Raw genomic sequence first — 20,883 nt, forward strand, 5'->3', positions numbered from 1 at the left:
ACCCCATAGGAAAGAAATTAACTGAAACGTGTGGGGTGAAGGATGTCATGGGATTGTGTGCTGTAACATTGGTATCTCCATATACAGATTTGTACACATTCCAACCATTTTTTTGTGTTAATCTATCATGTTTTTAACATGTTTTGTTAAATATTTTGTAATATTTCAAGTACTCTGGAATGCTTTTTATATTTTATATTTAATGCCTTAAAAATCAGTTTAAGGTTACCATGTTTTTGTTTATAATACTTTTGGATGTGGCATTATATCTATGAGAACACAATTGCCGACCTTCCCATTTTGCTTCAGATTGGGCAGGGGGCCCTCTACCTGGTAATGCTGGATCATGCGCATGTACAGTATGTGATCCAGCACAGCAAGGGCCCCCGGCCCAGTGAAAAGACTGTGGGCGGTCCTTAAAGAATGAGCAGTTTTAAATGGGCAAAAGGAGTAATTGGATTTAATGGAAAACTATAATATATCAGTTTACGTTATGTTTTTAAACAAATGTATATCATTCTTTCTGATTTTATATAAAATCTTTGTTTTACAAATAAACATTTAACCACTTGACCTCCAAAAGATTTACCCCCCTTCATAAACAGGCCGTTTTTTGCGATACGGCACTGCATTACTTGTAACTACGGTAACAATTGTTCGGTCATGCAACACTGTACCCAGATAAGATTTATGTCCTTTTCCCCCCACAAATAGAGCTTTCCTTTGGTGGTATTTGACCACCTCTGTGTTTTTTTATTTTTTGCGCTATAAACAAAAACATTTTGAAGAAAAATGCAATATTTTTTACTTTCTGCTATAAAACATCCAATTAAAAAAAAATTAAAAATAAAATGTGAATGGGTATCAGGTACCCCTACACATTCACCAAAAAAGTGTAAAAAGGTAAGAACCACAGGAAAGTGTTTGACAAGTCCTTTATTAAAAAATAAAAAAAAGTGCCCCTTGATGTAAATGACACCCACTGGAGCGGAAAAATAGAAACATGCAAAAAAACTCCACCACCTGGAAGGCCTCCCGCCACCTGCGCTTTGACAGTTCTTATATAGACAAGGGGTAGGCCACACGGTTACATCACCCGGTGCCACTGCCCCTTCTGACGTCACATGTCACACGTGATGTAGCTGGGTGGCCCCACCCCTTGACTATACAAGAACTGTCAAAGCGCAAAGCGGGCAAACGGCAGGAGGCCTCCCAGGAGGTGGAGTGGTTTTTATTTTTCGGGTCCAGCGGGCATCTGCCATTGATGGCAATTGCCGCTCATTTGCCATGTGAGTTGACATGTCAACTCACATGCCAAATTGCATCAATGTAAACCAGGGCTAAGTCTCTTAATTCAAGCAGTTAGAAGGTTGAGATACACAATTTAACACTGGCAGGGGTGCCTACAATGGTCAGCTTTTGTGTAAAACCTTTGTCCTAGAAGGAGAAAAGCCTATAAAAGAAAACAAAGGTAGCCACCACATATAATGATTGATAAACTGCATTATATTCCGTTTTTACATGGTTTAATACTGCTTTAACATTATATAACACAACAGTTTTGTTGCAATTATACATCATATGCCTTAAAATGATGATTCAAACAATGGCCCTTAAATGATGACCAGTATATTTCTGGCTTGATCAACTTTTCAAGATGTAAATAATGTATTTTATTTGAATGACATCTCTGACAGATAGTTAAAAGGATACTTCATACACATATACATGTTTTTTTTGTTTTAGTAGGTAATAGGCCGCAATTATAGGTCCACTAAAACTTAATTGCTTAATAACTATTGTAGAAAATCTCAAAACCAGATCCTAGAAGCTTGCTTTGAGATCTGCATATGTCTAGTCACATTTTTCTTATAAATGCTATCAAATCACTTCTAAGTCATGTTTCTTTACCACTTAGAAATGGCGCTCAAGAGTTGAATAGATATCTAAAGTAACTCTTTGATAAGTAATCTACCCCCATATAAACATTCTCTTACCATCTGAATCCAGGGGAAGTAGGTTCACTGCATTTAGAATCTCCACTCGTAGTTTTTGCTCCGATTGCCGGTAGCTTGCCTTTACTGTTACAGCACCATACTTCTCTGAGGAGGCTCCATGCTGCAGGTTTAAAAAAAATCAATGAGTATTACCATCTAACCAATTAGTTCTGATATAAATAACTTTTACTCTGGCCACCCTGACTATAAATGTTATATTTAAGTAAATCATCTGAGAAATTTGCATTAAAATATGGCCCAAAATTTGTGATCAATATAAGCTTATCAGAAAGGTTTATTGTATAAACTAGCACTCAGGGTATGTTAAACTGGATGTTTATATTCAATCACAAATATACAGTACATAAACCAGAATGGAGACATGCTTCTTGACCATTATAACAGTGCAAAAAAACTGGCTTGAAAAAGTATTCATACCCCTTGAAATTTTGCACATTTTGTCATGTAATAACCAAAAACATAAATGCACTGGGATTTTATGTGATAGACCAACACAAAGTGGCACATAATTGTGAAGTGGAAGGAAAATGATAAATTGTTTTCAAAATGTTTTACAAATAAATATGTGAAAAGTGTGGGGTGCATTTGTATTCAGCCCCTCTGAGTAGGGATGAGCCGAACACCCCCCGGTTCGGTTCGCACCAGAACTTTCGAACGGACCCCAAATTCGAACGAACGTTAGAACCCCATTGAAGTCTATGGGACTCGAACGTTCGAAATTAAAAGTGCTAATTTTAACGGCTAATATGCAAGATACTGTCCTAAAAAGGGTTTGGGGACCTGGCTCCTGCCCCAGGGGACATGGGTCAATGCCTAAAATGTTTTAAAAAATGTCCGTTTTGGCGGGAGCACTGATTTTAATGACGATTAAAGTGAAAAAAAAGTGAAATATTCCTTTAAATATGGTGCCTGGGGGGTGTCTGTAGTATGCCTGTGAAGTGCCACGTGTTTCCCGTGTTTAGAACAGTCCCTGCACAAAATGACATTAAACGGAAATAACACCATTTAAAACTGCTTGCGGTTTTAATGTTATATCTGGTTCCTGCAATATGGGTGAAAATCATTGAGAAAAATGGCATGGGTAGCCCTCCCTGCCCATTACCAGCCTATTTGGGTCTTGTACGCATATTAGGGGAACCCCGTACCCATATTAAAAAAAGGAAATGCGTGTGGCCCCCAGGCCCTATATCAGGGGTGTCCAAACTACGGCCCTCCAGCTGTTGCAGAACTACACATCCCATGAGGCATTGTAAAACTCTGACATTCAAAGACATGACTAGGCATGATGGGGATTGTAGTTCCTGAACAACTGGAGGGCCGTAGTTTGGACACCCCTGCCCTATATACTCAGAACAGCAGTATGCAGGTGGTGCAAACAAGACAGGGACTGTGTAGGTTTGTTGTGTTAAGTTGAATCTGTTTGTAATTTTCAACTGGTACATTTTTAAAGTGTAGCTCCAGTCAAAAAAACTATTTTAAAGCTTTTTGGAAAACATAGGGAAGGGTTATCACCCCTGTATAATTTGTTTTGTCGTCCATCTTTTTTCATCTCACTTGCTGTTGTCTCCTTCCGTTTGCAAGTAGGAGATGTTTGTAAATTGGATGTTTGAAAGTAGGGGCCTGCCCTATATGCTCTGCAGAAATGGCGGAACAAGGTGTTGGTTTTGCCACAACATTGTAAGCCCTCAAAGTGACTCTTGGTGGTCGCTGGAGCGCCCTGCTGTGAACGATTATATCAAGAATTGTAATTACATGCCATTGTTGAACAGTGGTAGAAAAATTGATCTTTGGTGGTTGTGGTGCTGGTGCCACAACACTATAAGTCCTCACCGTTACTCTGGGTGGGCTCCGGAAGGGGCCCTCCTGTGAAATATTATATCAAGAATTGTAATTACATGTCCCTGTTAAACAGGGGCAGAAAAATTTGGCCTTAGGCACTGCTGCTGGTGCCACCACACTGCAACCTCTTCCATATACTCTAGTTTTATTGCAGGAATTAGCCCTGCTGCAAAGCATTGCATCAAAAATTGTACTTAAACGCCCCTGTTAAACAGGGGTAGAAAAATTGGGCCTTAGGCACTGGTGCTGGTGCCACCACACTGCAACCTCTTCCATATACTCTAGTTTTAATGCAGGAATTAGCCCTGCTGCAAAGCATTGCATCAAAAATTGTACTTAAATGCCCCTGTTAAACAGGGGCAGAAAAATTGGGCTGATGGCATCAACCAGAACCAGAAATGTTCTTCCAACATATCAGCGGAGGAGGAAGAGGATAGACAATCAACATAACAGGACAGTCACTCAGCATCAGCATAGGCAGTCTTGAAGGGATGTGGTATTTCAAAAAAAATTATTCGGTTACATCAGCTTCAGGTGCTTGGTAGCTGTGGGTGATCCAAGACTGATTCATCTTGATGAAGGTCAGTCGATTAACTGATTCGGTGGACAGGCACACCCTGTGATCGGTAACAAAGCCACCAGCAGCACTGAAGGTGCGTTCCGAAAGAACGCTGGATGCAGGAAAGGCCAGTAGCTCAATTGCATACTGTGCAAGCTCTGGCCAGTGATCCATCCTCAAGACCCAGTAAGCCAGAGGATTTTCGGTGGGAAAGGTGTCCAAGTCTGACCTTGCCCCTAGGTATTCCTGCACCATGTAAATCAGACGCTGGCGATGGGTGCTGGAACCGATCATACCTTGGGGCTGCGGACTAAAAAATTGTCTGAAAGCATCAGTCAGACGGCCACCTTCTCCACTGCTCCTTCTGACCGATGCCTCAGCAACACGTTGTCCAGGACCAGGAGTTTGTAACCTCCCAGTCTCTGGGAACACGTTGCACAGACCTTTCTGCAAGGCCTCCCGGAGATGTCTCATCCTCTGCTCCCTCTGCGATGGCAAGATAAGGTCGGCAACCTTACCCTTGTACCGTGGATCAAGGAGAGTGGCCAGCCAGTAATGGTCCCTCTCCTTGATCCGAAGAATACGAGGATCCTTCCGCAGGCTTTGCAGGATCAGGGAGGCCATGCAGCGTAGGTTAGCTGAGGCATTCGGTCCGGAGTCCTCTGGGTCACTAAGGACAACATGATCCGCAGCTACCTCCTCCCAGCCACGTACAAGTCCACGTGTTTCTTGGGACTGTAAATCATCCCTACAGGACTGCTGCTGCTGATGCTGATGCTGAGTGCCAGCCTCCACCTCCATGCTGACACAATCATCCTCCTCCTCCTCCTCTTCCTCCTCCTCATCCTCTTCCTGTGTGATGGGTGGCACAGCAAGAACACTGTCTGGATAAAGGGGGCCTTGAGAGGCAAGGAAGTCCTCCTCTTCCTGCCTCTGTTCTGCCTCAAGTGCCCTGTCCATTATTCCACGCAGCGTATGCTCCAAGAGGTGGACAAGAGGTACAGTGTCACTGATGCATGCACTGTCACTGCTCACCATCCTTGTGGCCTCCTCAAACGGTGACAGGACAGTGCATGCATCCCTGATCATGCCCCACTGGTGTGGTGAGAAAAAACCAAGCTCCCCTGACCCTGTCCTGGTGCCGTAGTCGCACAGGTACTCATTGATGGCCCTCTGCTGCGTGTGCAGCCGCTGCAGCATGGCCAATGTTGAGTTCCATCTGGTGGGCATGTCACATATAAGGCGGTTCTTGGGCAGGTTCAACTCCTTTTGGAGCTCAGCCAGCCGAGCACAGGCATTAAATGATCGGCGGAAATGCACACAGACTTTCCTGGCTTGCTTCAGGACATCCTGTAAGCCGGGGTACCTGCCCAAGAACCGCTGCACCACCAGGTTAAGGACGTGAGCTACACAGGGCACATGGGTCAGTTGTCCCTGTCGGAGGGCGGAGAGGAGGTTGGTGCCATTGTCGCAAACCACCATTCCTGGCTTAAGCTGGCATGGCGTCAACTACCTCTCGGCCTGCCCCTGAAGAGCTGACAAAACATCCGCCCCAGTGTGGCTCCTGTCCCCCAAACAAACCAGCGCAAGCACGGCATGGCATCGTTTTGCCTGCGTACTTGCGTAGCCCCTGGAACGCCTACGGAGCACCGCTGGTTCTGAGGACAGAGCACTGGAAGAGGCCATGGAGGAAGAAGAAGAGGAGGGGGTGGAGGAGAGAGGTGTGTCACAACCAATAGTAGCATTTTGGAGGCGTGGTGGCGGAACAACCTCCAACACTACTGCACCTTGTCCTGCATCCTTCCCAGCTGCCAGAAGAGTGACCCAATGGGCCGTGAAAGACAGGTAACGTCCCTGTCCATGCCTGCTGGACCATGAGTCAGAGGTAATATGCACCTTACCGCTGACCGCCCTGTCCAGCGAGGCAAGGACATTGCCTTCCACATGCCAGTAGAGAGCCGGAATAGCCTTTCGTGAGAAAAAGTGGCGTTTGGGGACCTGCCACTGAGGAACCGCACATTGTACAAACTCACGGAAGAGGGCCGAGTCTACCAACTGAAAAGGCAGCAGTTGAAGTGCTAGCAATTTAGCCAAGCTAGCATTCAACCGCTGGGCATGTGGATGGCTGGGAGTGAACTTCTTTCGCAGGTCCAGCAGCTGGGGCAGGGACATTTGCCTGCTATAATCGGACGTGGGTGTACCGCTAGCAGAATTCCCGGAAGCACTTGGCTGTGACACACCTAATTCTACACCTTCATTCCTCTCAGAGCAGGTTTCAGAGAGGACTGAAGGTCTAGTGGGGTTGGAGATGCCAGCTGATGAGGAGCAAGGAGAGGTCCGCTTTGTTCTTTGGTGTGGGTCTTTGAGGTACGCTTGCCAACGAGCTGCATGGCAGGTCAACATATGTCTGGTCAAGCATGTGGTGCCCAAGCGGCTGATGTTTTGGCCATGTGAGATACGCTTGAGACATATGTTGCAAATAGCAGCGGTGCGATCTGATGCACTCGTCTCAAAAAAGCCCCACACCAAAGAACTTTTAGAATAACGCGCAGAGGCAGCGCTCTGCACAGGCGGAACTCTGCGGTGTGATTCAGTCGGTGTGCTGCCCCTAAGCTGGCCCCCGGAGGGCATCCTGCCTCGTTGGACATGTGCCTCCTCCTCCTCCTCCTCCTCCTCCTCCCTCCTTCCAGGCACCCACGTGGAGTCAGTGCCCTCATCATCCCCTCCCTCTTCATCGCTGTAGCAAACCTGGCAGTATGCTGCAGCTTGTGGAACATGACTGCCAGATTGCTGTCCTTCTTGAGCATCCCCTCTGTCTGCGCTCACGCTACTGTCTTCCTCTAGCTGAGTGTCATCATCAGAGCCCACAAAACACTGGGCATCCTCCTGGAGCATGTACCCAACACTGTGCTCAAAGAGTTCAGGAGACTCCTCAGGAGGACGTGGTGGGTCTAGGGAAGGAGTCACTGATGATGACATTGAGAGGAGGGAAGACGATGCGTTGGCAGCTGCTTTGCTACTACCCTGAGACTGGGTGAGAGAGGATGAGGAGGATGAAGAGGGCTTGGTCATCCACTCTACCAAGTCGTTGGCATGTTGCGGTTCAACATGTCCAGCTGCCGAAAAGAAGGACAAGCATGTCCCATGGCCACGTGCTGATGACAATGCACCGCGTCCACGACCAGCACTGTTGTCTCTAGACACAGAGCCTGCTTGCCCTCTTATCGGCTCGCGCCTGTCTGCCTCTCCTTGCTGGCCTTCCAGATATGGTAATGGCCTGAAGGGAGTTGGGTAAAACAGCAGTTGGGTAGTGTATATTGTGCTGGAGGCACACAACACCCACTAACTCCTGCAGATGCCTTTATTATAGAACACCAGAGATAAAGGGGTATATACAGATGTATACTGTGCTGTGCTGGAGGCACACACAACTTCCAATAACTCCTGCAGATGGCAAGTGGGCTCAAATAGAGCTGACAGCTATGTAGGTGGATATAGCGGTATGTACTGGGTACAGAGCACGCAGACAGCACGCACTATCTCCTAACACTACTGACTGCAAGCTCTATTATTAAAGATAGATCACTAGCTATATAGGTGAGGTGAATATAGCGGTGTATACTGCGGTCAGGGCACGCAGATAATAACCAGAGAACACCAGAGATAAAGGGGTATATACAGATGTATACTGTGCTGTGCTGGAGGCACACACAACTTCCAATAACTCCTGCAGATGGCAAGTGGGCTCAAATAGAGAACAGCTATGTAGGTGGATATAGCGGTATGTACTGGGTACAGAGCACGCAGACAGCACGCACTATCTCCTAACACTACTGACTGCAAGCTCTATTATAAAAGATAGATCACTAGCTATATAGGTGAGGTGAATATAGCGGTGTATACTGCGGTCAGGGCACGCAGACAATAACCACTACACAATAGCAAGATAGAAAATCGGCCGAAAACGATCGGTGTGTACTGTGTTGAAGGTACACAGAACACCCACTGCTTCAGACGCCAACACACTACACAAGGCCGCCGCGATGGCGGCCTTATATAGTGTGGGGCGTGCACTACACAGCCTGAGCTATGATTGGCCACAGGCATCCTGCCTGTGGCCAATCATGGCTCTCCTCGCTGCTGGCGCTGCGATTGGCCAAGCATGCGGGGTCACAGTGCATGCTTGGCCAATTATGAGCCAGCAATGCACTGCGCCATCGGAGTGCATTGTGGGCCGTGAGCGCCACGCGAATTTGACGCGAACGGACCAAAATGTTCGGATTTCGCCGAACGGACGAACAGCCAATGTTCGAGTCGAACGTACGTTCGACTCGAACACGAAGCTCATCCCTACCTCTGAGTCAATACTTTGTAGAACCATCTTTCTCTGCAATTACATCTGCAATTCTTTTAGCTAGAGAGTGACATTTTGCCCATTTTCTTTGCAAAATAGCTCAAGCTCTGTCAGATTGAATGAAGAGCATCTGTGAACAGCAATTTTCAAGTCTTGCCACAGATTCTCAATTGGATTTGGTCTGGACTTTGACTGGACCATTCTAAAACATGAATATGCTTTGATCTAAACCATTCCATTCTAGTTCTGGCTGCATGTTTAGGGTTGTTGTCCTGCTGGAAGGTAACCCCCCCCCCCCCCCCAAGTCTCATGTCTTCAGCAGACTCTAACAGGCTTTCTTCTAAGATTGCCCTGTTTTTGGCACCATCCATCTTCCCATCAACTCTGACCAGTTTCCCTGTTCCTGCTGAGGAGAAGCATCCCCGCAACATGATGCTGCCACCACCATGTTTCATGTGGGGATGGTGTGTTCAGGGTGATGTGCAGTGTTAGTTTTTCACCACATATGCCGTTTTATTTTTAGGCAAAAAGCTCTATATTGGTCTTATCAAACCAGAGCATATTCTCCCACATGTTTGCTTTGTCCCTCACATGGCTTCTCGCAAACTGCAAATGGGACTTCTTATGGCTTTCTTTCAACAATGTCTTTCTTCTTGCCACTCATCCATAAAGGCCAGATTTGTGGAGTACATGACTAACAGTTGTCCTGTGGACAGATTTTCCCACCTGAGCTGTGGATCTCTTAAGCTCCTCCAGAGTTACCATGGGCCTCTTGGCTGCTTCTCTGATTATTGCTCTCCTTGCCCGGCCTGTCAGTTTAGGTGAAAACCATGTCTTGGTCGGTTTTCAGTCGTGCCATACTCTTTCCATTTATGGATGATGGATTGAACAATGCTAAAATACATATACAGCTGCTGACTTTTAATAATCGGACACTTACCTGTCCCAGGGTCCAGCGATGTGGGGGATTAAAACCCTGCTCGTCTCCCCCTCTGGTCGGCAGCGCCGGCATTGTAACTGAGGGGGCACCCGGCTGTGGCTTCACAGCGGGTCACCCACTGCACATGCGTGAGTTGTGCTGCTTGCAGTAATTCGCTGCACAATCATTTGGGACCTGTCACGTGTCCCAGATGATTGACAAGAGGGAGGGGGCAAAGTTGAGCCCTTCCTGCGCCGAGTGGAAGTGACGTCAAGAGCCCAGGCACAGAAGGAGGCAGACTACGAAGGACCCACTAGCAATAGCCATTTAGAGCTGAGTAAAAAAAAAAAATCCAAATTATTTTTATTTTTTTAAGGCTCATTTATGAATTTTTTTTTGGGGTGGAACACCACTTTAAGTTTTTTGGTTGTCACATGACAAATTTAGGAAAATGTCAGTTTTCTTGCACTGCTATAATGGTCAAGAAGCGTGTCTCCTTATTGTGGTATATGTATATTTGTGATTGAATATAATTTCAAGTGGTATGAATACTTTTTCAAGGCCTATTTTCACCACCTGTGTAAGTTTCTCAATATACTCCGCCTAATTAACTTGATTCCTATAAACTAAAATAAAGTGCTACAGTGCATTAATTGCAACACATGATTCATTTATCAAAATGTAATCACTATACTGTGATGCCACTCTCTGTAAATCACATCACCTAAAGTAAAGTGTTCTAGTGCATCAATTACAATACATCACCTCCGGTACCAGAGCCGTTCCTTTGGTAAGGAAACACCAGGAAGCGGTGAGACATCGGGCACAGACTGGGCTTGCACTGTGTTATAGTGAAGCCGGCCATCAATAACAAAGGGTGCAGGACGGAATGCACATTAACTAATGTTTTATGTAACCCACTGCAGTAATAAAAGTTTTTTTCTCCTCTGATTTTATGGTATTGGTGACCATTAGGGATGAGCTTGATGTTTGGGTGTTCGCCCGTTCACAGAACAGAGAACAATATGGGGCGTTCACTAGACATGTGCATTCGTTTTCGTTATCGTGCAGAATCTGGAAACCGAAAGATCCGACATAAACAAATGCTTTATTGTTTTTGCGACAACAGTTTGATATAGATAGAATAGAATGTACCTAACCTTAACTCTATTAGTCCAAGATTATTCTACATAGAGAGAAAAGATTGGACATTATAGAGGCAGAACATTCGACCGGAAATGTACGATTGCGGCGTCGTACAGTTTATCTGCTCAGTCAAATCTTCTTAGAACATTTGACAGACACCATAAGCCTTCAATGACAGATTCGACCTTAATTATTTCAGATTTTCAGACAAATGCATTTTTTAACGAAACAAAATAAATAAAAATGAATTTCGGGAGTAACTAAATAAATGTATTTTTCAGACGAAAACGAAATTCCGAAACAATATTTCAGTGTGCACATGTCTAGCGTTCACGCCAAATTTGAGCGCTGCAGAATGCCCCATAATGCACTGCGAGATCGCAGTGCATTGCTGCATGATAATTGGCCAAAGCATGCACCTGACCTTCATGCTTTGGCCTAATCCAACGCCCTCTGCTTAGAGAGCCATAATTGGCCAAAGACAGGGTGCCTTTGGCCAATCATGGCTCAGGGGGACTAAGTCCACGCCCCACACTATATAAGGCTGCCTACACTGCGGCCCTGTGTAGTGTTGTTGGTGTGGACGGAGAGATAGCTTGATTTAGAATAAGCAGGCAGGTTATTATATATATATATTATATTTATATTTATGTATACTCTGCATCCAGTGTAGCCTAAAGCTACAGTGCATTCTGTGGTGTACTGTTTCTAATACACTTCAGGTGGTGTACAGGTGGTGTACACAGTATCCAATACAGTGTGTACAGTTTGTGCTAAACTTCTGGTGGTGTACGCAGTACACAATACAGTGCAGCCATAGTACAGTTGCTAATACAGAGCAGGCGGTGTACACAGTATCTAATACAGTGTATACAGTTTCTACTACACTTCTGGTGGTGTACACAGTACAGTGCAGTCGTAGTACAGTTTCTACTACTTTTCTGGTGGTGTACACAGTATCTAATACAGTGTGTACAGTTTCTACTACACTTCTGGTGGTGTACACAGTATAAAATACAGTGCTGGTGTAGTACATTTGCTAATACAGTGCAGGCAGTGTACACAGTATCTAATACAGTGTGTACAGTTTCTACTACACTTCTGGTGGTGTACACGGTATCTAATACAGTGTAGTGTGGTGTTCCAAAACAAAATATACATCATGTCTGGAAGGCCACCAAGGAGAGGCAGATGCTCACAGGCCACTAAAAGAGGGCAAGCAGCCTCTGTGTCTACAGTCAACAGTACTGGTTCTAAACATGGTGCATCCTCTGCAGGTGGCCATTGGGCACATTTTTTTTCTGCTGCTAGCTATGTTATTGAGCCAGAACATGCGCCACTTACTTCCTGCTGACTTTCAAAAGTTCTTTGGTGTGGGACTTTTTCGACATGTGTGCTGCAGATCGCACTGTGGCTGTTTCCAACCTATGTCTAAATCGGATCAATTGTGGCGATAACAGCAGCCGCTTGGGCACCCCATGATTGATCAGACATACGACGACCTGCCATGCAGTCCGTTGGCAACAGCACTTGAAAGACACACATCAAAGAAAAAGGCAGACTTCTCCTTGCTCCTCATCTGAGATCTCCAACCCCACTATACCTCCGGTCCTCTCAAAAACCTACACTGAGAGGAATGAAGGCATAGCAATAGGTGTCCCAAGTGCTTGCAGCCAATCTACTAGCAGTACACCACCATCTGATTTTAGCAGGCAAATTTCCTTACCTCAGTTGCTGAACCGTGAAAAGAAATTCGGTCCCAGCCATCCACATGTTCACCATCTGAATGCTAGCTTGGCCAAATTGTTAGCACTGCAACTGCTGCCTTTTCAGCTGGTAGACTCTGCCCCCTTTCGTGAATTTGCGGACTGTGCTGTACCTCAGTGGCAGGTTCCAAAATGCCATTTCTTTTCATGGAAGGTCTCTCTACCGGCATGTGGAAGGCAATGTTTTGGCCTTGTTGGACAGGGCAGTCAGCAGTAAAGTGCATATTACCGCTGACTCATGGTCCAGCAGGCATGTGCAGGGACGTTACCTTTCCTTCATGGTGCACTGGGTAACTCTGCTGGCAGCTGGGAAGGATGCAGGACAGGGTTCAGTATTGTTGGAGCTTGTTCCACCACCACGCCTCCAAAATGCTAGTGGCGATTCTGCCACAGCTCTCTTTCACCCCCTCCTCTTCTTCTGCCTCTATGGCCTCTTCTGCAGATCTGTCCTCTGAACCAGCAGTGATCTGTAAGCATTCAAGGGGCTACGCAAGCAGTCAGGCAAAAAGATGCCATGTGGTGCTTAAGTTGGCCTGCTTAGGGGGCAGGAGCCACACTGGGTCAGAGATTCTGTCAGCTCTGCAGGGGCAGGCTCAGAGGTGGTTGACGCCTTCTCTCCACCCTTCGACATGGACACTTGACCCATGTTCCATGTTTGGCACACGTCTTGAATTTGGTGGTGGAGCGGTTCTTGAGCAGGTACCCAGGCTTACAGGATCTCCTAAGCCAGGCTAAAAAAGTCTGTGGTCATTTCCACTGGTCATACAATGCCAGTGCTTGGCTGACTGACATTCAAAGGGAATGCAACCTGCCCAAGAACCACTTCATTTGTGACATGCCCACCAGGTGGAACGCAATGCTGGCAATGCTACAGCAGCTGCACAAGCAGCAGAGGGCCATCAATGAGTACCTGTGTGAGTATGGTACCATGACAGGGTCAGGGAAGCTTGGCTTCTTTTTGCCACTCCAGTGGCTAATGATCAAGGATGCATGCACTGTCCTGTCACCATTTGAGGAGGCCACAAGGATGGTGAGCAGTGACAATGCATGCATCAGTGACACTGTCCCTCTAGTCTTCTGTTGGAACACACGCTTTGTGGAATAATGGACAGGACACTTGAAGCAGAACAGCGGGAGGAAGGGGAGGACTTCTTACCTCTCAAGGCCCCCTTTATCCAGATAGCATTTCTGCGGGCCCGCCAAACATGCAGGAAGAAGAAGAGGAGGAGGAGGATTGTGTCAGCATAGATGTGGAGGATAACAGTCAACAGCAGTCTCCAAGGGATGGTTTTCAGTCCCCAGAAACCCAAGGGGTTGTACGTGGCTGGGATGAGGTTGTTATGGATCAAGTGACTCAGAGGACTTACAATCGAATGCCTCTGCAAACTTACGCTGCATGGCCTCCCTGATTCTGCAAAGCCTGCAAAAGGACCCTAGGATCTGTGGTATCAAGGAGAGGGATAATTACTGGCTGGCAACTCTTCTTGATCCACGTTACAAGGGTAAGGTTGCAGAACTCATCCTGCCTTTGCAGAGGGAGCAGAGGATGAAACATCTTCAGGAGGCCTTGTGGTTTGTGCAATGTATTTGCCGACCCTGGGAGGTTACAATTTCCTGGTGCTGGACAACGTGTTGCTAAGGCTTCATTCAGCCAGAGAAAGAGCGGTGGAGAAGGTGGTAGGCTGACCAATGCCTTTACACAATTTTTCAGACTTCAGCACCAAAGTCTGATCGGTTCAAACAACCATCGCCAGCGTCTGCATTACATGGTGCAGGAATATCTAGGGGCAAGAGCAGACTTGGAGACCTTTCCAACAGAGCATCCACTGGATTACTGGGTCTTGGGGATGGACCACTGGCCAAAACTTGCTCAATTTTCAATTGAGCTACTGGCCTGTCCTGCACCCAGCATTCTTTCTGAACGCACATTCAGTGCTTCTGGAGGGTTTGTAACGGTTCATATAGTGCGCCTATCCACAGACTCCGTTGATCGGTTCACAGTGGTGTAGTGGTGTAGTGGTTAGCACTCTCACCTAGCAGTAAGAAGGGTTGCTGGTTCAAATCCCAACCACGACACTACTTGCCTGGAGTTTGCTTGTTCTCCCTGTGCCTGCGTGGGTTTCCTCCGGGTGCTCCGGTTTCCTCCCACAATCCAAAGACATGCAGGTAGGTTAATTGGCTTCTGTCCAAAATTGGCCCTAGTATAGGAATTGGGACCTAGGATAGTGGGCTCCATGAGGGTAGAGACCGATGTGAGTGTGCAATGTACAGGGATAGGGACAATTGTAGACACTCACTCAGGTTGAACTGGATGGACTGGTGTCTTTATTCAACCTTACTAACTATGAAACTATGAAACAGTCATAAAAATGAATCAGTCTTGGATCAGCAGCGATCAAGCCCCTGATGCTGATGTAACTGATTGAATTTTCTATGAATGTGGGATCCCTTGAAGACTATGCTGACTATCCTATGCCTCCTCAATCTTGATGATGCTAGCTTCCAACAATATTTTTGGTTTAGGGCACCACCACCACCATCCAAGGACCATTTTCTGCCCGTTTAACAGGGGAATGTAATTACAATTCTTGATATATTATTTCCCAGCAGGGCCCGTTCCAGCACCCACCAAGAGTAACTGCAAGGGCGTTCAGTGTTGTGGCACCACCAAAGACTGTATTTTTCTGCCCCTGTATAACAGGGCATGTAATTACAATTCCTGATATAATATTTCACAGCAGGGCCTGTTCCGGCACTCACCAAAAGTAACTGTGAGGGCTTACAGTGTTCTGGTGCCACCAACACTTAATGCCCAATTTTCTGCAGAGTATATAGGGCAGGTCGTATAGTATATAGGTCGTATAGTATATATACTACTGTTCAGAGTATATAGTGCCTGGGGGCATCAAGGTCATAAGTGCTGTATATTGAGGTATATTGATTTATAGACACATTCTGTGTTTTGTACAGCAGCTAATCTAAAATACGTGGAGCATGGGCGTTATTGGTTTATACTGGATCAGTTTTGTTTCAGGACCCCAGACTGTGTCAATTATGATGAAACGTGTCAGGTGGAGCCTGTGCTTGTGACATCATTGTGCTCTAATTTAGGATGAGATTCCCGGGATGCACGACTTTTTTAAAGTGCTGTGATTATGCAGAATTTGTGAGCATATAGTGTTGATACTTTTTAATAACAATTTAGTGGCAGTTTTATATTATGTGTGGATGTTTGGTGTTCCCTTGCATATGCCTATGAGATGGGATGCTGACCCATCAATGCCATGATCATCCATACTGGATCTATCCCGAAGTGTGTGGAGACCAGAAAAATCTAAACAGGTGGACGCAGTCTACTAAAGATTAATTGGAAATCACAACAACTTATTTGGCGTTATACTTATGGTATAAGAGTCCACTGGCTCTGGTACGTGTGCACTCTGTTGTGATATTTTGGACTTATATTTTGGACTATCACAGTGCTGTCAATACACTTTGGGCTTTCTTTAACCACTTAACAACCGCCCTATAGCCGAATGACGACTACAGGGTGGTTTCTTAACTCTGGGAGGCCGTCATATGACGTCCTCCCAGAATTCCGCTCTCGCGCGCCCCCTGGGGCACGCACTCGAGAGCATCCGTGACCGTTTACCATGTGATCGCTCCGTCAAATGATGGAGTGATCACTTGTAAACAAACCTGTAAACAAATTTGTTCCTCCCTCCCCTCTCTGTATCGATCGGTACAGCGGAGGGGGAAGAGATCGGTGTCAGCAGCGCTGTGGGCTGCATCTGCAGTACCCACATCGCTGCTCACCGAAATTTAACCACTCAATTCCCTGCCAATACTCTGCAATACCAGTCAATACTCTGCAATACCAGCCAATACTCTGCAATAGGGATGAGCCGAACACCCCCACGGTGCGGTTCGCACCAGAACTTTCGAACGGACCCCGAATTCGAACGAACTTTAGAACCCCATTGAAGTCTATGGGACTTGAACGTTCGAAATTAAAAGTGCTAATTTTAACGGCTAATATGCAAGATACTGTCCTAAAAAGGGTTTGGGGACCTGGCTCCTGCCCCAGGGGACATGGGTCAATGCCTAAAATGGCCGTTTTGGCGGGAGCACTGATTTTAATGACGATTAAAGTGAAAAAAAAAGTTAAATATTCCTTTAAATATGGTGCCTGGGGGGGTGTCTGTAGTATGCCTGTGAAGTGCCACGTGTTTCCTGTGTTTAGAACAGTCCCTGCACAAAATGACATTAAACGGAAATAACACCATTTAAAACTGCTTGCGGTTTTAATGTTATATCTGGTTCCTGCAATATGGTTGAAAATCATTGAGAAAAATGGCATGGGTAGCCCTCGCTGCCCATTACCAGTCTATTTGGGTCTTGTACGCATATTAAGGGGAGCCCTGTACCCATATTAAAAAAAGGAAATGCGTGTGGCCCCCAGGCCCTATATACTCAGAACAGCAGTATACAGGCGGTGCAAACAACTTAGGGACTGTGTAGGTTTGTTGTGTTAAGTTGAATCTGTTTGTAATTTTCAACTGGTACATTTTTAAAGTGTAGCTCCAGTCAAAAAAACTATTTTTAAGCTTTTTGGAAAACATAGGGAAGGGTTATCACCCCTGTATAATTTGTTTTGTCGTCCATCTTTTTTCATCTCACTTGCTGTTGTCTCCTTCCGTTTGCAAGTAGGAGATGTTTGTAAATTGGATGTTTGAAAGTAGGGGCCTGCCCTATATGCTCTGCAGAAATGGCGGAACAAGGTGTTGGTTTTGCCACAACATTGTAAGCCCTCAAAGTGACTCTTGGTGGGCGCTGGAGCGCCCTGCTGTGAACGATTATATCAAGAATTATAATTACATGCCATTGTTGAACAGTGGTAGAAAAATTGACCTTTGGTGGTTGTGGTGCTGGTGCCACAACACTATAAGTCCTCACAGTTACTCTGGGTGGGCACAGGAATGGGCCCTCCTGTGAAATACTATATCAAGAATTGTAATTACTAGTCCCTGTTAAACAGGGGCAGAAAAATTGGGCCTTAGGCACTGGTGCTGGTGCCACCACACTGCAACCTCTTCTATATACTCTAGTTTTATTGCAGGAATTAGCCCTGCTGCAAAGCATTGCATCAAAAATTGTAATTAAACGCCCCTGTTAAACAGGGGCAGAAAAATTGGGCTGATGGCATCACCCAGAGCCAGAAATGTTCTTCCAACATATCAGCGGAGGAGGAAGAGGATAGACAATCAACATAACAGGACAGTCACTCAGCATAGGCAGTCTTGAAGGGATGTGATATTTCAAAAAATTAGCTCAATTGCATACTGTGCAAGCTCTGGTCAGTGATCCATCCTCAAGACCCAGTAAGCCAGAGGATTTTCGGTGGGAAAGGTGTCCAAGTCTGACCTTGCCCCTAGGTATTCCTGCACCATGTAAATCAGACGCTGGCGATGGTTGCTGGAACCGATCATACCTTGGGGCTGCGGACTAAAAAATTGTCTGAAAGCATCAGTCAGACGGCCACCTTCTCCACCGCTCCTTCTGACCGATGCCTCAGCAACACGTTGTCCAGGACCAGGAGTTTGTAACCTCCCAGTCTCTGGGAACGCGTTGCACAGACCTTTCTGCAAGGCCTCCCGGAGATGTCTCATCCTCTGCTCCCTCTGCGATGGCAAGATAAGGTCGGCAACCTTACCCTTGTACTGTGGATCAAGGAGAGTGGCCAGCCAGTAATGGTCCCTCTCCTTGATCCTAAGAATACGAGGATCCTTCCGCAGGCTTTGCAGGATCAGGGAGGACATGCAGCGTAGGTTAGCTGAGGCATTCGGTCCGGAGTCCTCTGGGTCACTAAGGGCAACATGATCCGCAGCTACCTCCTCCCAGCCACGTACAAGTCCACGTGTTTCTTGGGACTGTAAATCATCCCTACAAGACTGCTGCTGCTGAGTGCCAGCCTCCACCTCCATGCTGACACAATCCTCCTCCTCCTCCTCCTCTTCCTCCTCTTCATCCTCTTCCTGTGTGATGGGTGGCACAGCAGGAACACTATCTGGATAAAGGGGGCCTTGAGAGGCAAGGAAGTCCTCCTCTTCCTGCCTCTGTTCTGCCTCAAGTGCCCTGTCCATTATTCCATGCAGCGTATGCTCCAAGAGGTGGACAAGAGGTACAGTGTCACTGATGCATGCACTGTCACTGCTCACCATCCTTGTGGCCTCCTAAAACGGTGACAGGACAGTGCATGCATCCCTGATCATGCCCCACTGGCGTGGTGAGAAAAAACCAAGCTCCCCTGACCCTGTCCTGGTGCCATAGTCGCACAGGTACTCATTGATGGCCCTCTGCTGCGTGTGCAGCCGCTGCAGCATGGCCAACGTTGAGTTCCACCTGGTGGGCATGTCACATATAAGGCGGTTCTTGGGCAGGTTCAGCTCCTTTTGGAGCTCAGCCAGCTGAGCACAGGCATTAAATGATCGGCGGAAATGCACACAGACTTTCCTGGCCTGCTTCAGGACATCCTGTAAGCCGGGGTACCTGCCCAAGAACCACTGCACCACCGGGTTAAGGACGTGAGCTACACAGGGCACATGGGTCAGTTGTCCATGTCAGAGGGCGGAGAGGAGGTTGGTGCCATTGTCACAAACCACCATTCCTGGCTTAAGCTGGCGTGGCGTCAACCACCTCTCGGCCTGCCCCTGCAGAGCTGACAAAACATCCGCCCCAGTGTGGCTCCTGTCCCCCAAACAAACCAGCGCAAGCACGGCATGGCATCGTTTTGCCTGCGTACTTGCGTAGCCCCTGGAACGCCTACGGAGCACCGCTGGTTCTGAGGACAGAGCACTGGAAGAGGCCATGGAGGAAGAAGAAGAGGAGGGGGTGGAGGAGAGAGGTGTGTCACAACCAATAGTAGCATTTTGGAGGCGTGGTGGCGGAACAACCTCCAACACTACTGCACCTTGTCCTGCATCCTTCCCAGCTGCCAGAAGAGTGACCCAATGGGCCGTGAAAGACAGGTAACGTCCCTGTCCATGCCTGCTGGACCATGAGTTAGAGGTAATATGCACCTTACCGCTGACCGCCCTGTCCAGCGAGGCAAGGACATTGCCTTCCACATGCCAGTAGAGAGCCGGAATCGCCTTCCGTGAGAAAAAGTGGCGTTTGGGGACCTGCCACTGAGGAACCGCACATTGTACAAACTCACGGAAGAGGGCCGAGTCTACCAACTGAAAAGGCAGCAGTTGAAGTGCTAGCAATTTAGCCAAGCTAGCATTCAACTGCTGGGCATGTGGATGGCTGGGGAATGAACTTCTTTCGCAGGTCCAGCAGCTGGGGCAGGGACATTTGCCTGCTATAATCGGACGTGGGTGTACTGCTAGCAGAGTGCCCGGAAGCACTTGGCTGTGACACACTTAATTCTACACCTTCATTCCTCTCAGAGCAGGTTTCAGAGAGGACTGAAGGTCTAGTGGGGTTGGAGATGCCAGCTGTTGAGGAGCAAGGAGAAGTCTGCTTTGTTCTTTGGTGTGGGTCTTTGAGGTACGTTTCCCAACGAGCTGCATGGCAGGTCAACATATGTCTGGTCAAGCATGTGGTGCCCAAGCGGCTGATGTTTTGGCCACGCGAGATACGCTTGAGACATATGTTGCAAATAGCAGCGGTCCGATCTGATGCACTCATCTCAAAAAAGGCCCACACCAAAGAACTTTTAGAATAACGCGCAGAGGCATTGCCCTGCACAGGCGGAGCTCTGCGGTGTGATTCAGTCGGTGTGCTGCCCCTAAGCTGGCCCCCGGAGGGCATCTTGCCTCGTTGGACATGTGCCTCCTCCTCCTCTCTCCTACCAGGCACCCACGTGGAGTCAGTGCCCTCATCATCCCCTCCCTCTTCATCGCTGTAGCAAACCTGGCAGTATGCTGCAGCTTGTGGAACATGACTGCCAGATTGCTGTCCTTCTTGAGCATCCCCTCTCTCTGCGCTCACGCTACTGCCTTCCTCTAGCTGAGTGTCATCATCAGAGCCTACAAAACACTGGGCATCCTCCTGGAGCATGTACCCAACACTGTGCTCAAAGAGTTCAGGAGACTCCTCAGGAGGACGTGGTGGGTCTAGGGAAGGAGTCACTGATGACATTGAGAGGAGGGAAGACGATGCGTTGGCAGCTGCTTTGCTAGTACCCTGAGACTGGGTGAGAGAGGATGAGGAGGATAAAGAGGGCTTGGTCATCCACTCTACCAAGTCGTTGGCATGTTGCGGTTCTACATGTCCAG

At 47.2% G+C, this 20,883-nt stretch overlaps 1 protein-coding gene across 2 annotated transcripts in view; it reads right to left on the bottom strand.

Annotated features, from left to right (window-relative positions):
* UNC13D (unc-13 homolog D) overlaps nt 1-20,883 on the bottom strand; it is a 297,875-nt gene that overhangs the window by 16,239 nt on the left and 260,753 nt on the right. For both annotated transcript variants that reach the window (XM_077459688.1, XM_077459687.1), the window contains one exon: nt 1,998-2,118. In XM_077459688.1, coding sequence (XP_077315814.1) covers nt 1,998-2,118 — 121 coding nt within the window. The remainder of the gene's footprint in view (nt 1-1,997; nt 2,119-20,883) is intronic.

Source organism: Lithobates pipiens, unplaced genomic scaffold (assembly GCF_037356315.1).
Source record: "Lithobates pipiens isolate NorthernLeopardFrog02 unplaced genomic scaffold, aLitPip1_a1.2 Scaffold_28, whole genome shotgun sequence".
Lineage (NCBI taxonomy): Eukaryota > Metazoa > Chordata > Amphibia > Anura > Ranidae > Lithobates > Lithobates pipiens.